The sequence below is a fragment of the Myotis myotis genome, unplaced genomic scaffold, assembly GCF_014108235.1.
Source record: "Myotis myotis isolate mMyoMyo1 unplaced genomic scaffold, mMyoMyo1.p scaffold_m19_p_45, whole genome shotgun sequence".
Taxonomy (NCBI): domain Eukaryota; kingdom Metazoa; phylum Chordata; class Mammalia; order Chiroptera; family Vespertilionidae; genus Myotis; species Myotis myotis.
In genome coordinates this window covers 1,153,730-1,171,791 of record NW_023416352.1, presented here as the reverse complement: position 1 = coordinate 1,171,791, position 18,062 = coordinate 1,153,730, and the positions used below count along the sequence as shown (strand labels likewise).

Sequence of the window (18,062 nt, the reverse complement as noted above, 5' to 3'; positions counted from 1 at the left end):
AGGTATCTTGCAAATCTTTCCTGTGATTTCTTCCTAGATATTTAATTTGTTTGTGTTAATTATAAAAACTTCTGTTTAGGCCTAGCCAGTTTGGCTCAGTGGATAGAGCATCGGCCAGTGGACTGAAGGATCCTGGGTTCCATTCTGGCCAAGGGCACATGCCGAGGTTGCAAGCTCCATCCCCAGTGGGGGGCGTGCAGGAGGCAGCCAAGCAATGATTTTTCTCTCCTTGGTGTTTCTATCTCTTTCTCCCTCTCCCTTCCTCTCTGAAATCAATAAAAATATATTTTCAAAAAACAAACTGCTGTTTATTTACTTTCTAATTGTTTGGCACTAGCAAACATGAGGACAACTGATATTAACCTTGCGTTCAGTGACCTTGCTAAATATGCTTATTCTAATAGTGTCTCTGGAAATTATTTTGTGGTCTTTTGGTTTTTTGTTGTTAAAAATGTGTGCATTTATTTATTTATCCTCACCCACGGATATTTTTCCATTGGTTTTCAGAGACAGTGGAAGAAAGAGGGAAAGACAGAAATGGTATCAGTGTGAGAGGAATACATCAATCAGTTGCCTCCTGAATGCACCCTGACCAGGGAGAGCAGAGCGGGGAGAAGCCTGCAACTGAGGCATGTGCCCTTGACTGGATTCGAACCTGGGACCCTTCAGTCTGCAGGCCGGTGCTTTATCCACTGAGCCAAACCGACGAGAGCTGGAAACTACTTGGATATTCTACATATATACACAGTCATGTCATCTGTAAATAAAAATAGCTTCGCCGAAACCGGTTTGGCTCAGTGGATAGAGCGTCGGCCTGCGGACTGAAAGGTCCCGGGTTCGATTCCGGTCAGGGGCATGTGCCTGGGCTGTGGGCATATCCCCAGTGGGAGATGTGCGGGAGGCAGCTGATCAATGTTTCTCTCTCATTGATGTTTCTAACTCTCTATCTCTCTCCCTTCCTCTCTGTAAAAAATCAATAAAATATATTTTAAAAAAAAATAGCTTCACTTCTTCCTTTCTTGTCCTTATACCTAATTTTTTATTTCATACTTGTACTGCCTAAAACCTCTGGTACAATGTTGGCTACAACTGGTGCTAGCAGACACCCTTGTCTTTTATTATTATTATTATTATTATTATTATTATTATTATTATTTCAGAGAGGAAGAGGGAGAGAGAGGTGGAAACATCAATGATGAGAGAGAATCACTGATCGGCTGCCTCCTGCACGCCCCCCACCGGGGATCAAGCCCACAACCCAGGCATGTGCCTTTGACCGGAATCGAACCCAGGACCTTCCAGTCCGTAGGCTGACGCTCTATCCACTGAGCCAAACCAGCTAGGGCAACACCCTTGTCTTATTCCAGATATCAGGAGGAAAGTTTTCCATATTTCACTGACCACTACAATGTTTGCTGTAGATTTGTTATAAATACCTTTTATCAGATTAAGGAACTTCCCTTCTATTTCTACTTTGCTGAGAGCTTTTGTCATGAAGGGGTGTTGAATCTTGTCCTTTCCCCCTGCATTTATTGAGACAACCATGTGGTTTCCCCCTATTATTTTGCCAAATGTGGTGAAATACATGGACTGATTTCAAGTGTTAAAACTAACCTTGCATTCCCGTAGCAAACCCAATTTGGTTGTGATGTATTTATTATTTTCTTCATATATTGCTGGTGGTAAGTAATACTTAACACCCCTGGGGGGCGGGGGGTTAGTGTTAAATGGTGGATTTTAGGAAGAAGTTGGGAGAGGTTAGTATGAAGTCAGGGCTTAAATCTGTAAGTACACATTTAATAGAAGTCAATGTTTATTTTTTTGGTTGTTTTTTTTTTATATATACATTTTTATTGATTTTTTACAGAGAGGAAGGGAGAAGGACAGAGAGTCAGAAACATGGGATCAGCTACCTCCTGCACACCCCCCTACTGGGGATGTGCCCGAAACCAAGGTACATGCCCTTGATGGGAATCGAACCCGGGACCCTTCAATCCACAGGCCGATGCTCTATCCACTGAGCCAAACCAGTTAGGGCAGAAGTCAATGTTTTTAACTAAAGATGTATGATTTTGGCTCCAGCCAGAGTGGCTCAGTGGTTGAGTGTTGACCTGTGACCCAGGAGGTCATGGTTTGATTCCAGGTCTGGACATATGCCCGGGTTGCGGGATCGATCCCCGGTGTGGGGCTTGCAGGAGGCAGCTGATCAATGATTCTCTCTCATCATTGATGTTTTTCTCTCTCTCTCTCCCCCTCTCCCTTTTTCTCTGAAATCAATAAAAAATAAATAAAATAAAATAAAAAATACATGATTTGGGCCCTGGCCAATGTGACTCAGTGGGTTGGAGCATTGTTCCATGCACTGAAGGGTCACGGGTTCAATTCCCAGTCAAGGCATATGCATGGGTGACAGGTTCAATCTCCCGGCAACCAAATTATTTTTCTCTCTCAAATTGATGCCTCTCTCTCTCTCTCTCTCTCTCTCTCTCTCTCTCTCCCTCCCTCCCTCCCTCCCCCCTCTCTAAAATCAATAAAAACGTATCCTCAGGTGAGTATTTAAAAAAATAGATGATTTTGAAACTCGATTGCTAGGCCTGGCATGAAGAAGAGGTGGGTCTGAGGCTAAGGAAGCAACAGGGCTTGTCCTTCAGAAGTGGGCCTCGAACTGAGGGACTGGCTTTAGGACTGGAAATTCAGAGGATACATTTAACAGCGAAAGTCGGGATGAACTTGCAGGGTGGGGACAGGGCCGACGAGAGGAGTTTTGACACAGAGAGTAGGGCTTCAAAATAAGAGGAGAGATTTAAACCGGAGGGACAGTGGGTCTGAGCCAAAGGTAGGTCTGAAAGTGAAGAGCTTGGTGTGAACTATAATAAGAGATTTATTCTTTTAAATATATTTTATTGATTTTTCACAGAGAGGAAGGGAGAGGGATAAAGAGTTAGAAACACTGATGAGAGAGAAACATCGATTAGCTGCCTCCTGCACACCCCCCACTGGGGATGTGCCCGCAACCAAGGTACATGCCCTTGGCTGGAATCGAACCTGGGACCCTTGAGTCCGCAGGCCGACGCTCTATCCACTGAGCCAAGCCGGTTAGGGCTATAATAAGGGATTTAAAAGGAAAGGAAACAGCCCTGGCTGGTGTGGCTCAGTTGGTTGATGCATCGTCCTCTACACCTAACGGTCGTGGGTTCGATGACCGGTCAGGGCACATACCTAGGTTGGGGGTTCGATCCCTGGCTGGGCCACATAAGAGAGGTAACGGATCAATGTTTCTCTCTCTCTCTCCCTTCCTCTCTCTAAAATCAATAGACATATCCTCGGGTGAGGATTGAAAAAAAGAAAAAAAGGAAGGAAATGAGAGAAGGGGAGGAGCTTGTGATAAAGTGAGAAGTACTCCAATCTGTGGGCGGGGCTTGCATGCCCAAAGGGTCTCCAGGTGGACCTGGAGTGGAGGGCGGGGCTTGGGGGCATGGGACAGGGCGGTCCGTACCTGGGGGGACCCGAGGTGCAGCAGGTACTCCAGGGCCTCCCTCAAGGTGCCCAGCTCCTGCTCCAGGCCGCTGTACGTGTCCCAAACCCGCTCTCGCTCCTCGGGTCCCAGAAAGGGGAGACACAGGGTTAGCATGCCCGCCCGCCCGCTAGATCGTTCCTACTCCCAATAAGGGGGAAGAAGGCCAGCCTGGTCCCTGGTGTCCTGCGGCAGTACCTGGACTACAATTCCCAAAGGCCTTTCGGCTCCGACCACCGGGAACCCCAGCGCCTATGAGGAACCTGCCACCCCAAAGAGCTGCTAGTGGAGAGAAAGGACAGCTGTCTCTGAACCCTCACCTCTGTGCTGCCCTGGGGCACCCCTGGTGAGTCCTTGGGCTAGTCAAGACCTCACCCCGATGCACTCCTGGGCAGCAGAAGCCTGCTCACCCATAGTGATAATTATAGCAGCGAATATTTATTAGGCACTGCATGTGTGATAGGCGCCGTTCCTGGCACTCATTTAAGTCTGTGCTACGGGTGCTATTCATGTTTCCATTTTACAGATGATAATATTTATAGCTAACACTTAGCTAGTGCTTATCAGATGCCAGGTACCTACGTGTTAAATATTCATTCATTCATTCATTTACGTATATTTATGGAATCTCCACAGTAACCCTATGAAGCAAATACTGTATTTTCCATCTCGAGTTTACATAAGAGGCATCTGATGGGATCTAAGGCCCAGAGGGGTTAAGTCACTTTTCTAAGCTCACACAGCTTCCGTGAGTGGGAGCTGAGGTTCAACGCCAGGAATCCTTATCAAACGCACCCTCTTACGCCACTCAATTACGTTCTGCAGCTTTCCTGGCTGCTCACCCTCTGGGACAGACAAGAGCACGGGATTAAAATTCGGGGAGGGGGCGATTCTCAAGAACTACCTTCCCATGAGTCCTTAGGGTTGGGTCCCCTCCAGGAACCACCTGTTGAGTCCTGGGGCCCCCTGGGAGGGTAGGTCCCTTCCCAAATGCTCACCTGAGTCAGGTGACAAAGAGTGGCCCTCACACTGACCAATCTGTCCTGCAGGAGGCGCTGGCGCCCCCAGGCCCGAGGGGGAGCCGCAGCCTCCCTGGCTGCTTGGCCCAGCTGCTGCCTGGTCAGCTCCAGGGCTGCTTCTAGCTGCTCCTGCACCGAGAGGGAAAAAGATGACCTTCGCCCGGCCAGTGTGGCTCAGTGATTGAGCATCAACCCATGAACCAGGAGGTCACAGCTCAATTCCTGGTCAGGGCACATGCCCTGGTTGTCTGCTCCATCCCCAGTAGGGGGTGTGCAGGAGGCAGCAGATCAGTGATTCTCTCTCATCATTGATATTTCTATCTCTCTCTCCCTCTTTTTTCCTCTCTGTAAATTCAATAAAAAACATATATATATATATATTTTTTAAATATATATTTTATTGATTTTTTACAGAGAGGAAGGGAGAGAGATAGAGAGTTAGAAACATCGATGAGAGAGAAACATCAATTAGCTGCCTCCTGCACATCTCCTACTGGGGATGTGCCCGCAACCCAGGTACATGCCCTTGACCGGAATCGAACCTGGGACCTTTCAGTCCGCAGGCCGACGCTCTATCCGCTGAGCCAAACCGGTTTCGGCAACATATATATATTTTTTTTTAAATTAACCTTCTGAAGTCACACCCAGCCCCAGGAAGAGAGGAAAAGTGTCTTCCCACATCCTTGTCACCCCGCATGCTGGGGATCAGGAAGGGCTAAGGGCGGGGGGGGGGGGGGGGGGGAGTAGGGGAGGGGCTGGGTGTCTTCCCAGCCCAGAGCCCCACCTTCTCCTCCTGTCTCTGGTCTATCTCCTCCTGCAGCCTCTTCAGGAGCCGGTCCTGCCCACACAACTTGGTCAGCAGGGTCTGAAAAAGGAGAACAGGACCAGATCTGGCTCTTACCTCTGCCCCCACCGCCCTCCCCCCACACACACACACACCTGGAATATTCTCTCCCCAACCCTGGAACTCAGCAGGGGTTGGATCCGGGAGGACTTACATCTGTCTCCAAGCTTTGGTGGAAGGATGAGTCCAGGGGAGGGCCCGGCTGAGAAAGAGGAGAAAAGCCGGGGTCACCGGGGCGGTCAGGGCTTTACTACAGCTCAGAGCTGACCACACTCCGCTTCTACCGACAGACACCCCCCTCCTTGTTAGCTTCGTTCCAAGCGTTAGCAAACCTCAGTAGGCCCACTGTCTGCTTCTTGGCTTTAGGAAGGTACAACGTGCTCTGTTAACAAATAGCTATAACAAATATTATCACTAATGGGAAACATTTAGGCATTTCCCTTACTGCTGAGACTAAACCAAGGATGCCCACTGCCACTGTTACCGTGTAACACCCAACGCTGTGAGGCACAGAAAACAGCCCAGCCAGTGTGGCTCAGTTGGCTGAGCATCATCCTGTGCATCAAAAGGTTGTCAGGCCAAAACCGGTTTGGCTCAGTGGATAGAGCATCGGCCTGCAGACTGAAGGGTCCCGGGTTCGATTCCAGTCAAGGGCATGTACCTGGGTTGTGGGCACATCCCCAGTGGGAGATGTGCAGGAGGCAGCTGATCTTCGAACTCTCTTTCTCTCTCCTTTCCTCTCTGTAAAAAATCAATAAAATATATTTAAAAAAAAAAAAAAAGGTTGTCAGTTTGCCCAACAGGGTGGCTCAGTGGTTGAGCGTCAACCTATGAACCAGGAGGTCATGATTCGATTCCTGGTCAAGGCACATGCCCAGGTTGCAGGTTTGATCCCCAGTGGGGGGGTGCAGGAGGCAGCCGATCAATGATTTTCTCTTATCTTTGATGTTTCTATCTCTCTCTCCCTCTCCCTTCCTCTCTGAAATCAACATATATGTGTGTGTATATATATATATATATATATATATATCCTTCTTAAATCATAAACGTCTAATATGCTAAGTGTCCAACTGTTTGTTCAACTGTTCGACCAGTCGCTATGATGTGCACTGACCACCAGGGGCAGACGCTCCCACTGGTAGTGGGGTCCCTCGACCTGGCCTGCGGGGATTGGTTGCCAGTTTGATTCTTGGTCAGGGCACATGCCCAGGTTGCTGGCTCGATCCCCGGTGAGGGGCATGCAGGAGGCAGCCAATCAATGATTCTCTCTCATCATGGATGTCTCTTTCTCTCTCTTCCTTCCTGTCTCTCTAAACATCAATTTTAAAATCTTAAAAAAAGAAAAGAATAGGAAGGGGAAAATAAAACCATAATTTACAGATGACATGCTCATCTACCCAGAAAAGCCAACCAGCAGAATCAAAGATCAGAACAAATAGAATTCAGCAAGGATGTCACATGCCAGATGAAGCTATAAACATTAATAGCATATCTCTAGCCCTGGCCAAGGTAGTTCAATTGGTTAGACTTCAGTGGCCGGCAAACTCATTAGTCCACAGAGCCAAATATCAACAGTATGATTGAAATTTCTTTTGAGAGCCAAATTTTTTAAACTTAAACTATAGAGGTAGGTACATTGTTATTAACTTAATTAGGGTGCTCCTAAGGCTTAGGAAGAGCCACACTCAAGGGGCCAAGGAGCCGCATGTGGCTCTCGAGCCGCAGTTTGCCGACCACGGGGTTAGAGCATCATGCCAAGGTTGGCGGCTTGATCTCCAGTCAGGACACATACAAGAATCCACCAATGAATGGAATGAGTAAGTGGAACAACACATTGATCTCTCTCTCAAAAAAAAAAAAAATCAATAAAAAAAATTTTAAATAGCATATCTCTACACTATCAATAACTAGAAGACATAATTTAAAAGATGATGTCATTCAAATAGCTATAAAAACTGTCAGGTAGCCCTAGTTGTCTTGACTCAGTGGATAGAGCATCAGCCTGCGGACTGAAGGGTCCCAGGTTCAATTCCGGCCAAGGGCACATGCCTGGGTTGCAGGTTCGATCCCCAGTTGGGGGCATCCAGGAGGCAGCCGATCAATGATTCTCTCTCACTGACATTTCTCTCTCTCTTCTTCTCCCTTCCCCTCTAAAATCAATAAAGAAATATATATTAAAAAAAAAAGCCTGTCAGGTATTTGGGCGTTATCTTAACTAAGAACACATAAGATCTCTATGGAAAAACTTTAAGACTCAAGTAAAAGATCTAGGAGGTGCTATGACTGAATGGAGAGATAGTCTGTATGTATGCTACCCGGTTTGCGGCAGCCTGAGGAAACGAATGGGAGCCCCTGCCCAAGGCCCTTGAAACATCCGCCCCGGTCTAGGCACACTAGTCCACATGAGGTCCAGCTTAGCCAGGAAAGCAAGGGAGGGGCTCTGGCGGTTTCGAGGTGCCCCAGGATATTTACCAATAAAACCATGGAAGCCCGAGTCCCAGGAGATCTTGGGGGCAGCTGGATATAAGTGGAGGAGCCAGAGGGGGCCTGGGAGGAATATTGAAAAAGAGATGTTTAGAAATTGGCGTGTCTTAGCAACACATGTTAAAGTGGGGGTGCCCAGCCCTAGCCGGTTTGGCTCAGTGGATAGAGCATCATCGGCCTGCAGGCTGAAAGGCCCCAGGTTCAATTCCAGTCAAGGGCACATGCCCACATTTCGGGCTCCATCCCCAGTAGGGAGGCGTGCAGGAGGCAGCCGATCAATGATTCTCTCTCATCACTGATATTTCTATCTCTCTCTCTCCCTCTCCTTTCCTCTCTGAAATCAATAAAAATATATTTAAAAAAATAAAATAAAGTGGGTGTGCCCAGAACTGAAGTGCCCTGGGAGGCCCTTTGAGGTTCAAAACTGGGCCCCCTAACTTCCTCCACTACCTGCTTTCCGGCCCAGTGTCGCTGTAGGGACAGACAGGATGATAATAAAGAGACAAGCCTGGCCCTGACCGGTGTTGCTCAGTGGATAGAGCCTCGGCCTGCGGACTGAAGGGTCCCAGGTTCGATTCCGGTCAAGGGCATGTACCTTGCTTGGAGGCACATCCCCAGTGGGGGGCGTGCAGGAGGCAGCTGATGGATGTTTCTCTCTCATGGATGTTTCTAACTCTCTATCCCTCTCCCTTCCTCTCTGTAAAAAATCAATAAACTATATTTTTAAAAAAAGAGAGAGAGAGAGACAAGCCTGGCCAAACAGCCCCAGGGCGGATGGGAGCTGCCCTCTGCCCTCCCTCTCACTCTTGTGGTTAGCTGCGGATATTCTGGGCTCCAATCCCGAGATGCCCAGAGAAAATAGCAGGCGGCCAACTTGGAAAGACAAACTGGACACAGGAGGCAGTTGCAACCCACCCCACTTCTCACGCCCTTGTCCAGGCGGAGGGTCCTCGGACTACAATCCCCAAAATGCTGACGGTGTAATGGCCGGAGGCCAGCCTGGAGCTACAGCCCCATCTCCTCCCTACTCACCTGCGTCCTGGCCTCCTGATGCCAGGGCTGGGGGCTCCGGGGGGGCCTTCCTCCCCCAGGCTCGGACGGTCCTCGGCGGGGAGTGGGAGGCCGGGCAAGGGCCTGGCGCTGGGGGCCCCATTCCGCGGGAGGGCGCACGTCGATGCGACTCAGTGGGGTATGGGGTCTGGCGGGGAGTGGGGTGTCACCCGAGGAGGAGGGAGGGGGCCTGCGGGCAGGGGCCGACCGGGGCCGGGGGAGGCTCAGAGGGGAGGGCGGGCGAGAGAGGGGTGTGAACAGGCTGCGGGGAGGAGAGAATTGGGGGGGGGACTGAGAATCGGGGGGGACTGGCTCAACTCGAGCCCCTCGCCCCACCACCCACCAAGTCAGCCTCAAAGACCTGTCTCCCTTTGTGGTGTCTCCCGGTCCCTCTAAGACAGCGGTTCTCAACCTTCTGGCCCTTTCAATACAGTTCCTCATGCTGTGACCCAACCATAGAATTATTTTCGTTGCTACCTCATAACTGTCATGTGGCTACTGTGATGAATCGTCATGTCAATATCTGATATGCAGGATGGTCTTAGGCGACCCCTGTGAAAGGGTCGCTCAACCGCCAAAGGGGTCGCGACCCACAGGTTGAGAACCGCTGCTCTAAGAGCAGAACCCTCCTCTTGGCCGGATCCTGCAAAAGCCCTCCCCTTTTGGCATCTCCTCGAGGCTCCCCGCCCCCCACCCCCCAGGCTCTGACCCCACAGGAACCCCAGCAAGTCCCACTCGAGAAAGCAAGCGCTAAGCCACGCCCCCGGCAGTCCCAGTCCCCGCCCTTCTCTTAGGCCACGCCCCCAACCCAGCTTTCTCCTCCCAGACTTTCTGGTCCAACTCACTCGGGGCTCCTCGTCCTCTGCATCCCGGGCCCAGATTGGAGGTCGGCGTGGGAAGTGGGAGTGAGCGGCCCAGGGCGGCCACGCTCTCTGGAAAGCCGAGCGCCTTGCGGCGATTCTAAGCTGGGCCCCTCGTCCCCCGTGTTCGCCTCCGGAGGACCGCCGGGGCCGCCCGGGCCCTCCCCCGGCTGGGGGCGTGCGGGTGACCTGGGTCGCCCACTAGCCAGTGAGCACAGAAAAAAACACTCCTTGGCACCTCATAACAGCCCTTATTCTCAATGCACAGACAAAGGCACAGGGACCTACACAGGAAAAAAGGGGGGGAGGCAGTGCACTATCAATCACTGTGTCCATTTTGCAGATGGGGAAACTAAGGCCTGAGTGTGGAGGACTTGTAGAGGGCCACCAAGTGGGACCCCAATGCCCCAGACTACGAATCTCCAGCCTGAAGACTCAGCCAGACCCGGGGAGAGACAGTCTGAAGCCTTTTTTTATTTTATTTTATTTTTTTAAATATATTTTATTGAGTTTTTACAGAGAGGAAAGGAGAGAGATAGAGAGTTAGAAACATGGATGAGAGAGAAACATCGATCAGCTGCCTCCGGCACATCTCCTACTGGGGATGTGCCCTCAACCAAGGTACATGCCCTTGACCGGAATCGAACCTGGGACCTTTCAGTCCGCAGGCCGACGCTCTATCCACTGAGCCAAACCGGTTTCGGCCTGAAGCCTTTTTTTAAAAAAAAAATCTGACATTGCAGAGAAAGACAAGTATCACATGATCTCACTCACATGTGGAATCTAATTGATAAAATAAACTGATGAGCGGATTGGATCCAGAGACAAGGAAGCAAGGGACAGAGTGCGGGATCTCAGCGGGAAGGCGGGGGAGGGAGGGTGGGTGGGAGGTCATCAATCAAAGACCTGTGTGCATATATGCATGGCCCATGGACACGGACGGTAGGGTGGTGAAGGCCAGGGGCGGGGTGGGGGCAGGGGCGGGGTGGACTGGAGGGGGTTAATAGGGGGGAAAAGGAGACATATGTAATACTCTCAACAATAGAGATTTAAAAATAAATAATAAAAAATCTGACATTGTGGCCCCGAGGGGGTGGCTCAGTGGTTGAGCATTGAATACCTATGACCGGGAGGTTGAGGTTTGATTCAGGTCAAGGCACATGCCCGGGTTGTGAGATCAGTCCCCAGTAGGGGGCGTGCAGGAGGCAGCTGATCAATGATTCTCTCTCGTCATTGATGTTTCTATCTCCCTCTCCCTTTCCCTTCCTCTCTGAAATCAATATATTTTGATCAAAATATTTTGGGTTTTGCCCTAACCGGTTTGGCTCAGTGGATAGAGCATCGGCCTGCGGACTGAAGGGTCCCAGGTTCGATTCTGGTCAAGGGCATGTGGTCAAGGGCATGTACCTTGGTTGCAGGAACATCCCCAGTGGGGGGGGTGCAAGAGTCAGCTGATCAATGTTTCTCTCTCATGATGTTTCTAGCTCTCTATCCCTCTCCCTTCCTCTCTGTAAAAATCAATGAAATATATTTAAAAAGAAAGAAAAGAAAAGCTGGATTTCTTGCAACGCAGGGGTCCAAAGGATGGAGTCTCTTTCGCTAGAAGACTGGTGATTGGGTGCTGAGGGCCTCCAGGGGAGGAGTTGGGGATGAACAGACACCCCAGGTTGGAGCAGCAGGGCCAGGTGCGCGGCCGGTAACTCACCCATCATCTCCCTCCGCGCGGGAGGCCCTGCCCAGCGCGCGTATCCATCCGCGCAGGTCCTCCAGCGTGTCTGCCGCCAGGACGTAGGTCCTCATGCCAGGATGCTCCGCCTGCGGGGAGAAAAAGCTGACCACCCCGGCGCCCGGGCCCTCCAAACCGGGGGGTGGGGTGGGGGGGTGGGGGGGGGTATCCATCCTGGCCGAGATCTTTGATCTACAATAAAGGTGCCCCAATGCCTCCCGCATCGCCTAGTGCACAGCGCATGGGGAATGGAGGGACTCACGGTGAAGGTGAAGCGCCGCCCCCGGGGGGCTCCGGGCCCATCCGGCCGGACGCTGTAGCTGGGGAGCAGAACGCTGCCCAGGACGCTCTCCTCGCGGCTGTCTGCAAAGAGAGGGCCCGAGGTCAGGGGTCACACAGAGATCGGAAGGCCACGAGGCTCCGTTCTCAACCTGTGGGTCGCGACCCCTTTGGGGGGCGAAGGACCCTTTCACAGGGGTCGCCTAAGACCATCGGAAAACACATATATAATGACATATTGTTTTTGTGATGAATCACTATGCTTTGATTATGTTCCATTTGTAACAATGAAAAGACATCCTGCACATCAGATATTTACATCACAATTCATAACAGTAGCAACATTACAGTGATGAAGTAGCAACGAAAATAATGTTATGGTTGGGGGTCACCACCACATGGGGAACTGTATTAAAGGGTCGCGGCGTTAGGAAGGTTGCGAACCACTGGGCTAGAGGAAAGGGAGGGTGGGAGGGGCGTCCCTCGCCCCATGCCGGCTGCGGTACTGACCCTTGTAGTAGAAGAGGCAATGGCCAGAAAGAACGAACCAGCGGCGTTTCCAGAGCCGGAGCCCGGAGCTGTCCTGGGGGGAGAGAGAGGGAGGAGAGGATGAGGAGCGGGTCCTGGAAAGGAGATGGAGACAGTGACACTTGGGGACAAAGACTCGGAGAGAGGGGCGGACCGAAACACGTCTGATGCAATAGATTCAGATGGAAGACGGGAGGTTGAGAGGAGGGAAGATTCTGGACACAGTCAGACCTGAGTTCGACTCCCAGCTCCACCACTTGCAGACTATGCCCTTACACAGTCATTTTCCCACGGGGACTCTCGGGTGTTCCCATCTGTCAACTGGGGGTTGAGAAGTTACAGAAGCCATAGCAGGTTTGGCTCAGTGGATAGCGCATGAGCCCGCAGACTGAAGGGTCTTGGGTTCGATTCTGGTCAAGGACACGGACCTCGGCTGGTTTCAGGCTCAATCCCCAGCCTCAGGTCGGGGCAGGGGCGGGAGGCAATCAATCGATGTGTCTCGCTCACATCGATGTGTCTCTCTCTCTCTGTCTCCCCCCCACCCCCCTGCTTCCACTCTCTCTAAAAATCAATGGAAATATCCTCCGGCGAGGATTAACAAAAAATAGAGAGAGAAGTTATGGGAAAGTTGGAACAGATACATGCCTCTCGTGGGCAGGGGCTGGATATATCTGATGATTCTGGAGCCTGAGACACAGAGAGGCCAGGAAGGTGGCACTGAGTTATAACCCGCATCCTGCATCTCCCCATCCTCTCTGTCAGCACTACTCCACTGCCAACCTGGGCCCCTCTTCTCTTCAATCCCTGCCCACAGAAGCAATAGAATTTTTCAAAGTAAATCAGATCATGAGTCCCCTGCTCAAAAACAGAGCTTACCATCACATTTAGAATAAATCACCAATTCCTTAACCTGGTTCACTGGCTTCCCGGGTATTTGAAACTTGGGCGTGCAGAGGACTCACCAGGAGGCCTTGTCAAAACCCGGTTCCTGGGCCCAGTCCCCATGGCTCAGAGTCAGTGAACCTGGGGTGGAGCTCGACAGCTCGCCTGTCCAGCAAGTTCCCGGGTGCTGCTGGTGCTGCCAGCCTTGGATGCACTTTGAGAATCACTGCCTCTCTGTCCCCTTGGCTTCTCCAGACACCCAGCGTTGGCCTGCGGTGGGGCCTTTTGCTTTTGGATTCCCTCTGCCCCCCAGATCTTAGCATGAGGGGCTCCTTCTTGTCATTCAGTTCTCAGCTCAAATGTATGTCACCCCCTCAGAGATGCCTTCCCTGACCAACAGACAAAGGTAGCTTTCATCCCTCAGCCACTTTAGAAAACGTCCCCATGCTAGTTCTTCACAGCACCTCATTTCACAGGCATTCCTGTGATCTGAAATCATCGATTTCACATGGACTTTATTTACATACTAGAGGCCCAGTGCATGAAATTCGTGCACCCAGGGGGGAAGGTCCCTTAGCCCAGCCTGCGCCCTCTTGCAGTCCGGGAGCACTCGAGGGATGTCTGACTGACGGCTTAGGCCCACTCCCCACAGGAGAGCCATCAGTCAGACACCCTGAGTGCTGCTGCAGAGGTGGGAGAGGCTCCTGCCACCTCCGCTACGCTCTCCAGCCATGAGCCAGGCTTCTGATTGAGCAGTGCTCCCCCTGTGGGAGCACACTGACCACCAAGGGGCAGCTCCTGCGTTGAGCCTCTGCCCCCTGGTGGTCAGTGTGTGTCACAGCGACCGGTCATTCTGCCCTTCGGTCTATTTGCATATTAGCCTTTTATTATATAGGATTATATACAACATATTATTTCACTCCTTCCATTTATTTGTATACTAATTTGTTAACCACCCCTCCCCCACCCCCATCCTGAATGGACTATGGATACTTGGCCTATTTGCGTGGTATATGACTCTGGGCTTAGCCCACTGTCATGTCGAAGAAGTGGTCATTGAGTGAAGAAATGGATGAATGAAACCATGACAGAATAAGGGGAGAATGAATGAGAGCAAAAGCAACACAAAACAAATGTGGAGACTTAGAAGGAGAGAAAGAGCAGGCAGCCGGGGACACAGCCTCTAGCGTCACGCGGAGTGTCTGGTCCCAGCTCCCGCTCACTCCACCTGCTTATGCAGCCAGCCTCGGATGTGCACCGGGAGGTTGGGGTCCCTTCTGAGCGCATTGCCTCTCTTCCCGAACGCGTGCACCTTGCTTACTGCCCGGGTGGGCTTCTGAGGAGAGAAGGAGACAAGTGAACAGGGCTGGGGGGGGGGGCAGTGCAGGGGGAGGTGGGCGATCCCTCGTCTACTGCCCATGGAGACCAGGTGCAGGAGGGAGCTGAGCTTTGAGGTCAGAATGGGTGTGCACAGTGCAGGGCTGAGAGCCACTTCTCACGTGTGGAGAGAGGTGTTCAGAGGCAGGGAAGAGGCTGGTCCAGGGGAAGGAATTTTGGAGCGAAGCATCCACCGCCAAGGAGAGGATGCCCTTGGCCACCAGAGCCGGAGATGTGGGCAGCCTTTGAGATCTGAACTGGAAGTATTCCTGAGAAGTCCCCATAATCAGGAGGCCTCCATGCGATGAGTCCGAATCAAAGGACGCTCAGGGCCAGAGAGAGGCATTGCTTAGCAACCACGTCCAGGGTGGAGGGGCCCCCGAATCACTCCATCCCAGTGGTCGGCACACTGCGGCTCTCGAGCCACATGCGGCTCTTTGGCCCCTTGAGTGTGGCTCTTCCACAAAATCCCGACTTCTGCGCATGGGCCACGAAGTTTCAATCGCACTGTAAGTGCCCGCCCGCACGTGGTATTTTGTGGAAGAGCCACGCTCAAGGGGCCAAAGAGCCGTATGTGGCTCGCGAGCCGCAGTGTACCGACCACTGCTCCATCCCAGCAGACAGAGCGGCTCTCTCTCCTGTGCACACGGGGTCTCAGGCATCCACGGCTGCATTCCCACAGCTGCCCTCAGGGATGGTGCTGAGCAAGGTCAGGTTCGAATCTATGGACTCGGAACTTGGGAAACTGGGAATGAGGGAGGGGCATGGCGGGAGGACAAGGGAGCCCGGTGTCACCGAACGCTGGGCTGGGCGACCAGGTGGGATGCAAGTATCTTGGGCCTCATGGGGCCTGATGGCCAGAGAAAGGTCTCTCCTTGTCGGATTTCAGACCTGGGCGCATGGATGGCTAGAGATGGGGCAGGGAGCTCAGAAGTCATTGAGTCGCCACTGCATCCGAGCTCCGGGGGGGCGTGGCTCGTGGCTGGGGCGTGGCCTGTCTTAGCAGCCAGACTCGATCCGGTGGTGCCTCTGGCTTTGAACCAGGAAAATGCAAGGGGTGGGGACGGCTGGAAGTGCGTCGGAATTCCTAGCTGCAGCGGGTGGTCAGTTCAGGGGCCCTCACTAGGCCGGGCAGACCCTGTTGCTAAGGATCTTGGCTCTTGACAACCGGAGTCCCTGGGGTGGCCCCCACCCAGGGCTAGGAAACGGGAGGAGGGGGCAGCCCGAGCCCCGCCCTCCTCCCCAGCCCCACCAGGAGGCTCCCACCTTGGCGCTCAGGCTGCTGAGCGAGGAGATGGTAGAGGCGCTGCTGGCCAGGCTGAGGCTGCTCCGAGGCCGGCCCTCCTCCATCGAGGGCGAGAAAGAAAGGGACTGTGTGCGCGTCCCTGCAGCTGACCCGGCTGGGGACAGAGCCGAGGTCAGGGGCTCGCAGGTCGGAGGAGGCTGCGGAGAAAGAGCCCGTTGTTTGGGGACCGGGGGGCTGGGCGAGGCCGGCCTGGGCCCGCATACCGAGGGTGATGCCAAGAGAGGTGGGCGGCACTGGCAGCTGCGGGGAGGGGGCAGCTGTCTGTGGCCCAAGACAGAGAATAGGGGCTCCTTTATTCTTGGCACCCCCTACCCCCAGCCCCCACCCCCGCACAATGGCCAGGAATTTGACCCTCTCCGCTCTCTGTGCGTAGGGACCCCCTCATTCCGGCTCCCTCCAGCTACTGTCTCCTGCACGCTTTCGCCCCTCCCACACGCACCCCAAACCATCCCTGCCAAGCCCTGGGGCACCAGGAATGTGCACCCCTTTCAGCCCAGCCAGGGAACTAACTTACCAGCTCTGGGTCCCAAGGACAGGGGGCAGGAGGGCGGTGTGGGTGCTCCGTCCAGTGCCCGTCAGGTGCTGCCCCTCACGGGCCTGTCTCACTTCTCGGCTCTCTCACACTCTGTGTCTGTTATGGCCCCTTCTTCTCGCTCTCCCTTTCTTTCAGACTGTCCCTGTCTCCCCGTCTCACCCCTGTCTCTCTCCCTCTCTAATCTCTGTCTCTTCCAGTCTCTCTTACTCACTTCTCTCTCCTTCCCTCCGTCCCTCACACACACACACACCCATATCACTTTCTCTCCCAATCCTTGTTTCTGTTTCCGTCTTAAATCTTTTCCTCTGGGACTCCGGTCTCTTCCTTAAGTCTCTATCTTGTTCTTTCCCTCTCTCCCTCCCTGTCTAGCCCAAGTCTCTCTCTCCCCCTCCCATTCAATCTCTCCCTCTTTCTCTCTCTCTCTCTCTCTCTCTCTCTCTCTCTCTAGCCCTCCACTTCTGCTGGTTCCTTCTCTCCCTGCTTCTCCTTTTCACTTTCTCTTCTTCCCTCTCCCAGTTTCCTTCTCTCTGCTGGTCTTTCCCTCCCTCCAGCCGCCCACGCTGCTGTCTCCCCTCCCAGTCCCCGCTGACCCCGCCCCTCTTGGCCTCCCCACCACAGCCTGACCCCTGGCTCAGCTGCCCCCACAGCTGAGGGGAGGAGCTGGGCCACCCCTGACTCCTGGCTCCCTGCTGGGCTGGGGCCTGGAGAGCCCGGGTCCCCTCAGGGCTGAGGCTGGCCGTCCCAAGTGTTTGGAGAGTAGGCTCAGCTCAAGGCCAGGATCTCCACGGGCTGGTTGGGGGTCAGGGGCCTGAGATACGGGGTACCCAGAGTGGAGATGGCTCAGCTCTTGGGAGGGGTGGTGTTTCAGAGCCCTGGGTATCTGGGAAGGTGTGAGCTAGGACTCAGGACTCCTGAGTTGTGAGTGGAGCCTGGGTCAGGAAGTGTGGCTCTGAGGGTGGGTCCTGGTCCTCCTGGGAGGAGGGCGTGGCCTTGAAGTCCTGGATTCCGGCTCTAGCAGGGTCAAGTTGATTCTGGCTGTAGCGGGTCAGAGATCCACCTCAGATCCAGGTGAGAATTCTGCTCCAGGCTAAGACTGACCCCCTCAGGAGGGAGACGTGGTCCCTGGGCATATTTTGAGGAGGAAAATGATGGACCAAGTGGGGGGGGGGGTGTTACCAGGAAGGCGACCTGGCCCTGTGAGGGTCTGCCTAGGACCGGCAGTAGTGTGTGGGTTTTTGACTTCCTGCAGGAAAAAATTCACAACAGGAAGCCAGGTGAATTTTAGATGCTTTTTGTTGAAGCTGGGGACAGTGAAACACGGGAGGGCTGGGGAAATGAGCTGGGCTGGGCTGCTCTGGCTCACTAAGAAGTCAGAGAAAGGGGGGTTTGGGGGACAGGGTCAGGGTGTTGGCCCAGGATGAGCTGCCACTGCCCATTGCTGCTCTGGTTGCAAGTCTTATGGGGTCCCTTAGAGTTTAGGGGATGCAGGCCTGTGCGGGGAGAAGGGGTGGGAGGGGAAGGCGAGGGGGTGCTCCTGGGAGGAGAGCACTTGCTAGGACCTTTGTTTTTGTATGTGTGTGTGTTTTTCCCCGATACCTCCCATAAAATCTCCACCCTTAAAACCCTTAGGACAGAGGACCCCGAGAGCTCTCCCTCCT

General features: G+C 53.1%; 1 protein-coding gene across 5 annotated transcripts in view; it reads right to left on the bottom strand.

Moving 5' to 3' along the window:
* Positions 1–16,854, bottom strand: part of PLEKHA4 (pleckstrin homology domain containing A4) — a 28,375-nt gene extending 11,521 nt beyond the window's left edge. The window contains exons 1-13 of one of the 5 annotated variants that reach the window (XM_036307240.1): positions 16,384–16,854; positions 15,830–16,006; positions 14,415–14,522; positions 12,287–12,359; positions 11,760–11,860; positions 11,477–11,586; positions 9,757–9,972; positions 8,894–9,173; positions 7,850–7,924; positions 5,532–5,579; positions 5,318–5,398; positions 4,513–4,662; positions 3,497–3,595 (exon numbers count right to left, since the gene is read on the bottom strand). In XM_036307240.1, the coding sequence (XP_036163133.1) occupies positions 3,497–3,595; positions 4,513–4,662; positions 5,318–5,398; positions 5,532–5,579; positions 7,850–7,924; positions 8,894–9,173; positions 9,757–9,972; positions 11,477–11,586; positions 11,760–11,860; positions 12,287–12,359; positions 14,415–14,522; positions 15,830–15,913 (1,425 nt within the window). In that variant the 5' untranslated portion in view covers positions 15,914–16,006; positions 16,384–16,854. Of the gene's footprint in view, positions 1–3,496; positions 3,596–4,512; positions 4,663–5,317; positions 5,399–5,531; positions 5,580–7,849; positions 7,925–8,893; positions 9,174–9,756; positions 9,973–11,476; positions 11,587–11,759; positions 11,861–12,286; positions 12,360–14,414; positions 14,523–14,685; positions 14,963–15,829; positions 16,007–16,383 lie in introns of those variants that run through there. The other 4 variants (XM_036307242.1, XM_036307238.1, XM_036307241.1 and 1 more) reach the window with 4 other exon arrangements.
* Between the last annotated feature and the right edge of the window lie 1,208 nt (positions 16,855–18,062).